General features: G+C 33.5%; 1 protein-coding gene across 12 annotated transcripts in view; it reads right to left on the bottom strand.

Annotated features, from left to right (window-relative positions):
* Nucleotides 1-876: 876 nt before the first annotated feature.
* The window catches only part of AFDN (afadin, adherens junction formation factor), a 96,436-nt gene continuing 89,502 nt past the window's right edge, over nucleotides 877-7,810 (bottom strand). For 9 of the 12 annotated variants that reach the window (XM_032214944.1, XM_032214947.1, XM_032214946.1 and 6 more), the window contains 3 exons: nucleotides 6,935-7,448; nucleotides 3,561-3,642; nucleotides 877-3,069 (listed from right to left, as the gene is read on the bottom strand). In XM_032214944.1, coding sequence (XP_032070835.1) covers nucleotides 2,925-3,069; nucleotides 3,561-3,642; nucleotides 6,935-7,448 — 741 coding nt within the window. In that variant the 3' untranslated portion in view covers nucleotides 877-2,924. The remainder of the gene's footprint in view (nucleotides 3,070-3,560; nucleotides 3,643-6,934; nucleotides 7,449-7,810) is intronic. The other 3 variants (XM_032214951.1, XM_032214955.1, XM_032214956.1) reach the window with 1 other exon arrangement.

The raw sequence follows: 7,810 nt of genomic DNA, 5'->3' as shown, positions 1-7,810 counted from the left end.
AGTATGAATGATTTGAGGTAAAAGCATGTTCAAATAATTGTAGTCAAATGAGAATTGTGGTACATTGATAGTAAAATATACAAAGAGTTTTGATTTAAAGTGTATAATCTAATAATATGAACAAAAAGTAATGACTGTGGAAGAAATGCACGAAAGTTATCTGTAACCAATCGGCACACTTTCTACAAGAAGTAATGAAGGATGATTCTTTTTCTGTGTGTTTTTGTTCAATTAAAATAAAATAAAAAAATTTCAAAAAAAAATTCTGGAAAGTGAAGAAGCTTTTTTCCACCTTCCCTGAAATTAAGCATGATTTAAAATATGTAGTCATACATTATATTGCTGATTGTTAAATTGGTTTTAACAAGTATTGGTTTTTTTGGTTTTTAATTTTAATTCATTGCCAGTAGCTATTAAATGTTATGAAACAGCTATATTTGAACTACTGAAACATTATTAGTTATTTAAGTTCAGTACATTATATAGAATACTACATGTGAAGTATGTACTTTGGATTGCCCTACAGGTCTAAATTGTTAGTTTTTATTTAACTTTAAATTAAAGTTTAAAGGCTTCATTGTGATGTACTATTTTATACTTGGCCATATTTTGTGTCTAGATGGAAGAGGATTAAATAAGGAAACTCTGAAGTTCTAATAAAGACTCTGTGCATTGGAAATCAAATATTTCATAAAATCTTTAGCTACAAAAATAGATTGTCATTTTAATTATCCAGAGAATAATCAATAGCTTCAATTAAACACTAGGGTTTAATTCTCCCAGATTATAATTGCTAGCAAGTGTTAATATTGCAACAGAAAATATGTCTGAATAATATGAACAAATACTCCTGATCAGACATTATACAGTGCAAAGTTAAATACAATACAAAGTTTATTAAAAATAGGTTGCAAGTGAAATACAGTAGAAATGGGAAACCACAGCAGTTCTTATGTTGTTTTCTCCATAATGCATCAATAGTTATGAAAAGCATTTTTATTCATATTCACATGGCTTGAATGCCCAATAAGCAGAGGTGGACAACTATGGCAACTTTAAGACCTATGGACTTCAACTCCCAGAATTCCTGGCTCAGGAATTCTGGGAGTTGAAATCCACAGGTTGTAAAGTTGCCATAGTTGCCCTCCCCAGCCCAATAGTGTTCAAATCCACTCCACAGTAAGTTAATATTTTTTCCTTAAATTCTAGCAGCAACAGTATTCCAGCCACAGAATATCTAGTGTTCTCAAGATAAATTGGGGGACACCTCCTTTTTTCCCTGAATAACAGACATAACAAGCATGCAATCCTTCATTAACACTTTCAACCAATTTAATCTTCTACTTCATATTTAACAGATGAACATTAAAAGAACACTTTCAAATAAGAAACCTGAACTATGTAAAAAAAATATTTACACTCCAATTTTATCTTTAACTTGCATTTATTTTTTTATCATACAACTCTTATTAAAAGTGATTTCTAAGGCAGTAAAGTCTACCCTCTGCATTTGGAAGTGTGCATAATTCCCTAAATATATATTTATAAGAGAACATATTATACAGAAAAATCATCTAAAACCCAATTAAGGACTTTATCAAATAGAAAATTTGTTTAGAATCACAATATATTGTTTTAAGCATCACACAATGCGAAAACAAACTAAGATGAGGTCTTTATTCTTAACATCAGCTATACATATAGCTGAAAGATCAGCGGGTGAAACAGATTTCAACCATTTAAAAATTAAATAATCCTGCAACAGTGTGTAAAATAGCTTGAACTGCCAACATCTTCTACAATTCTACAATATAAAGAAAAAGAACAATAGCTAACTAGAGGTACCTTGACCAGCACTTTTCTATACAAACGTCTGATGACATGCCATCAGAATATTGCCAGGTTCCCTCAAAGGAAATTCTTAATGAAAGGCAATTTTTCTTTCCTTTTGCAGCCACAAGTAACCACATTTCCCCTGCGTGTAGTGCTTAATTTCCTGCTACTGATAATTGATGTCTTTAGTCCATTTGTGAATATTTAACTTTGGTTTTATCTTGGCTATAATGGAGCTACCACTTGAAGTTTATTCCATATTGCTAAAGTGTGACATTTCAGAATAGCTTTAAAACAATACATACGCACACACGCACACACACCACCATACCCAGTGTCCAATATTTCTTATTTTTAAAATTCTTATCAATGTTTCAAAACTCAAGTTTTAGAAGTGATTAATACTTCAGTGTAAGAAGAGATAAGACAGTCGGAAAAATAGGATGCATATCTTGTTACATTGCTGGACTGCCATCAAAACCAGTCAAGTATTTAATGTCCAAAATCTAGGTGTACATAGAATACTCTATGTGGCTTAGTATGGACATGATAACGGAGCCCTTTTACTTCTAATAATCAAGTGTGTTTATAGCAAGGGTTTATCTATAGAAATTGGACCCCTAATACTAGTGTTCTCTATTATGCTACTAATCTGAAAGACTAGCTCCCAAGATCTCTTAAAATTTTATATTACCTTATACTTGTATCAAACCTACAGTGCAACAAGCAGTGGTAGTTAGGCAGTTCAAGCTACAGCCACTCTTTCTGCTTAACAGATGTTTACATGTTTTGTAAAAGACTAGGAAGCAACAATTCCAGACAGTTCCAAAAGCAGCTGAAGGACAATGATGTGGAAAAGGACATGACATTTGATTTATTTAATTAAAATATATTTTACAGTGCCTCAATTGTATAAATCACAAGCACTTGGCAAATAATTGAATTTCTTGCTATTGCAACATATAGTTTAGAAAGAAATAGTCCAGACGGAAAAGAATTATCCCATTTGGTATGAGATTCTTCTCCTCCTTGAACTGCCCAACTCTAGTTCCATAGAGATTTTCTGATTTTTTGATAAGGTGACGGTTATCCTACTTTGTATTTAATTCATTTTCCAATTCTGTTAATTTCCTAGATGCCTTTACTTTGTTAGACACATCTTGACCCTGTGAAAAGAGTCTTTGTCGCTCCCGGAAAGTCAAGTTCTCTGGTGCACCAGGTATATCTGTATCCTGACTGCAGGAAATATAAAAAATATTCAATGTTATAAAAATACATTATATTTTAAGTGCAGTTATTCTGTTTTTCTCATTAGCTTTGGTCTATAACATTCACATCCTTTTATTTAAAATCAGATAGGTTAATTACTAATTAAACATTAAAAATGGACAAATAATCAAATAGCAATTTTTCATCATTAAATAGTTCATATTATTAGAGCATTTGTTAAACATTAGTGTAGCTATTAGGAAACCTAAAATATTTTATATAGGGTGGATTCAAATTCCAGATGATTCCAATGCCCTGCTTCTGGAGTTCTACATATAAACTATCATTACTCTAAAATATTTCAATATTTTCTAAACATTCTTATTGGATACATTGCTATGTTTAAAAATATTTTAGATCCTTAAAAACCTTTAATCACCTAAACATCAACCAGGAGTATATGTTAATATCTTCTACCAATAAAGCACTATTTAAAAGCAAAGTTATTTCCATTTTACCATTTCAATTTCTTCTCTCTTGGGTCTGAATAAGAGTCCTGTGAACCTGCAAGTGCTCCAGTAGATCCAGTGTAGTTTGAGCCTTTGTAAAAAGAAAGTAAAATAACAATAACTATTTTTTCTCTGAAAAGGTGCAGTGCTTAAAATGGATCTGACACTATACTTTCAGGTCAAGTCTCCTAACACTACCAGCTCCCTTATAAGAAAGGGAAAAAATTATTGAAAACTGAATATAACGGCAAATATTTCTATCAAATGACAACTTTTCATCATGGACAATATAAATTAAATCAAATACATATGAAATAAATATCTACACTTGCCAAATCTTGCGTATACAGATTGCCAAAATTCCAGTGATTTAAATGAAATTTAAGCAGTTTGCATGAATAATTGCAAAATAAGCTTTAGCCTTCCTGCTTATAAGACTGGATGAAAACATATCCAGTAACATCAGGAACTATTGCCTTTATATTTCCCAAATAATAGATTGTAAAATATTAAGAATGTGCAGAATTTGAATATATAGTTTTATGACAACTTTTCAATATATTCTTTTAACTCCACAATGTCCACAATGAATCTTTAACTCTATAATGCCTATTTAGAAATGCTATTTTTAAAATGTCTATTTTGTATACATTTTGCAGCACTGCACCTTTATACTTTGCTCTCATATGAACAAACACAATAGCAAAAACAGCAAACCCTTTACACTACCAATGAATCTTCCCCAAAGGCCACAAGATTAAACACATCATTTGCATTTGAAATATAAACTCATCCCCCACATTTCATAGATTCTCACTTCTGCTGTTTGTACTGGTTAAGTAAAACCATCTCTTCTGGCCACGAAAGGTTTGCGTTTTCAAGTAATATTTTTAGTTTTTAAATACTGCATGTGTTTTTCTTGTAAGCCTTGTTCACAAAAGCATATTATATACTCCTTCCATTAGTAGTCTTCATTCAGTTATTCAACTTAAATATTTTATAGATTTCAGCAGTATACAGCTGTATTTAATATCAGACTGGTGCCCAACAATTAGTTAAAGAGAATTTAATGCATAGATACTTCTAAGACATCTCAACTGAATTTAGTGAGCTTATGAATTTAGTGAAGTGTGAAACTGAATTAATGAGGTAAACTTCTAGGGAAACACTAGGAATCTACTCAGAATATTAATAATATGTTAGTTAGAAATAAATTTTGCTTCATGTCCAATTTTAAGATTATATTTTTTATGTTGAAAAGTTTATCTAAACATAGAACCTCATCCACATTAGTATTAGTTATAGTTGCTCACATTTTATTCCCAAATTGAAGAGTGCCAGTCTTCTAAAGTAATCCCAACAATCTAATGGAAGGAGCTGGGAAAGTTTAATTTCGCAGAAGCAGAGTTTGCCATACATTTGTTTAAGGACAGCAATATGAGTGTTAATGAAATGAAGAGAGAAGCTGCGTAGTGATTTTGCATTATGTGCAAAGAGCTTTTTACTTTAGGCAGACATCCTTCACGGAAGATTGAAAGTTCAAATGGAATATGTGACCTGTTTATAAACTTAATTTTTTAAAAATAGTTATAATGGGATGTTATAGACTGTATACTGAGGACAGATGAAACATCAAATTATATGGAATTTTTGAATAACCACCCTTAGCTTGCTTATATATCTTAATTATGATTATTAGGTAAAGAAGCACAGAATCATAGTAGGAAGGGACTTTGGGGATAATCTAGTACAATGCTTTGCCCAGTGCAAGATGTGACAGATAACCATTTACTTTCTAGTTGAAGACCTCTAGTAGCCCATTCCACTAACTGACAGCTTGTACAAATGTGCCTTGCATTTTTCCTACTGAAAGGGTTTTTTAAAATTTCTCTGTCAAATTCCATCTACTCATTTCAGCAAAATGCTCAATCTTTCTAGACAGTTTTTAAAAATGTTTTCACCTATATCTAAAGTATTAGATGCTTCTCATTGCTTTGTGCCATCATCAAATTTTTTTAAGAGTCCCCTCAGCATCCTCATCCAAGCCACTATTCAAAGTGTTGATCATGACGGGGCCCAGGACAGAGTCCGCCATTCAAATACTTCCAAGTTGAAGTGGAGCAACTAATAAGCACTTCTGGGTGCAGTCATTCAGCTGTTGGTTTATTTAACAGTGATATGATATTGCACTGTTTTATACACGTATTTATAATATAGCATTTCCAAAATATAAAGATTGGCAAAATCTGGGGAAACATTATATTTAAGAAGTGAATGTTAATTCTGAAGTTTCTCATCTTAACTATAATAACAACAGCATTATTATCTGCTTTGTTTTATTATAGAAAGAGCAATAGTCTGCTATAACCATTTTAGATTACAGCCTTTTTCCATGATTCCTTGACTATCTTTAGAGGAACTGATCAAACGGGGAAATCCTATAGCTATTTGTGGAACTTCCTTTAAGCCAGGATCAAACTACCGGCTGGGGTCCATTTTGAGAATTTTTGATTATTACTGACCTTTTTTTTTTGCTTAAGTATCTACTTCTATACAGGAAAACAAAACAAGCAGCTGCAAAATAGCAAGCTTCCCAAAACTCACTAATGTTCCACCTTCTTCCAAAACTATGTCAAAATATAAACCAGCTATGACCTAAAGCTTTGTAATTCTTCGACATCAGAGTTCTAGTGGATCTACTTGTGGCCAATATTATTCAGTTATATATTTTATGATGAAGGGAAAAGAAGAAAGTTTAGGAATGTAAATACGATAAAGCAAAACAACATGAATAATGGAGAGAAAGTTACTTCAGTACTGAGAAATGTGTAGTAGAAACCTCACAAAAAAGTATACTATATCTATCTGCTTTGTTTGCTTTTTCTAAAACATACAGGTAGCATTTCACTTCAAATGTAATTGCTGGTTTATATACTTTCAAAGCCTTTTGCACACTGTTTACATGGCAAGTAATAAGCAAAAGCCCATTGCTTCCCACAGTGAATAAATATCCTTATTGTAGGAAACATGTACCTCAGGAATGTGAAAGCACCATGGACCAACGAAGAATAGTAATAAAAATAAATGGTGAATGAAAGAGGTGTAGATCAAAAGCCAAACCCAACAGTACTTTTAGTGAAATTTTGAGAATCATTTGCTTTCAGTATATGAAAGTAAGAATTATAGAATTTGATAAAGAAATGGAAAGACCACAGGTTTAAAATAAAATTTATAGCAACAAATCAGATTGAGAGTTGGATCACCACGCCCAAGATTGTGATCAAGTCAGAAAGAATCATGAGAGTGATTTTGTTCAGAAGAGTACTTCAGTGGGAAATTTGTAGAGTTTTCAGAGAGATTGTAAATTAAAATATTCCGTCTACCTTTCGTGTTGCTGGGATTGATGAAACTTGGCTTTTGTGGTGGGGGAGGGGGTTGGCTCATTTTGTTAGCAGTACTGTTGGCATTGACAGCGGAGGGCTGATATGAGTTGGACAGACAGAGGCCATCTGAGACTGGGCGTGGCTGGCGGGAGGGCTGCTGTGGCTTAGGGGGGACAGGAGGAAGGTCACCGCAAGACTTTCTTGTACTGGTGTACTTATCCTGACCTGTTGCTAGACAGGAGTCCTCCTCCTCCTCATCATTGTATGCAACAAACTTGGCAGTATAAATCGTGTCAGGAGAGAGGACCTGAGTTTTGAGGTAAGAAGTGTTTCGTTGAGGTGGGGGAGGAGGAGCATTAGATGAAAGGGGTGGGGAGGGAAATTCATATTCCCGTGGAAGCGGAGGTCTGTACAGACCAGGCTCATCGGGCTCCAGCAATCGCCGGTCTGCTTCATCATGCTGGCGGCGTCTCTCTGCTTCTAAGCGATTATAATATTCTTCTTCCTGTCGCCTCTGTTGACCGAAAGGGAATAAAAGGATGTCAGCAAATGTCAAATACCAAACACACAAATGGAAATTTTCACACTAGAAAAGATTTGGTTAACTTTTTCTTTTTATCTAGGAAGAAAACTTTCTGCTCTAAAATACTGGTTAACTTCTGAATTTTGGGTGGAATCCACTCTCTCAAATTGCCTCTTGAGAGGCAGGAGATCCAATGATGTAGACTTTGAGAGCAAGAGTGGGACAGAATGGAAGAAATCAAGCAGAACCCTTCCTGTTTTGATGTCAGCAGAGCCATCTTTAGAAGAGAATATTTCTGGCTCAGGTTGGATTGAGGGTTCAGGGTTGAAATACAGCATCAACAAAACCACAAA

Source organism: Thamnophis elegans, chromosome 4 (genome assembly GCF_009769535.1).
Source record: "Thamnophis elegans isolate rThaEle1 chromosome 4, rThaEle1.pri, whole genome shotgun sequence".
Classification (NCBI taxonomy): Eukaryota; Metazoa; Chordata; class Lepidosauria; order Squamata; family Colubridae; genus Thamnophis; species Thamnophis elegans.
The sequence above is the reverse complement of the archived record's forward strand: the minus strand, read 5'-3'. Positions and strand labels throughout refer to the sequence as shown.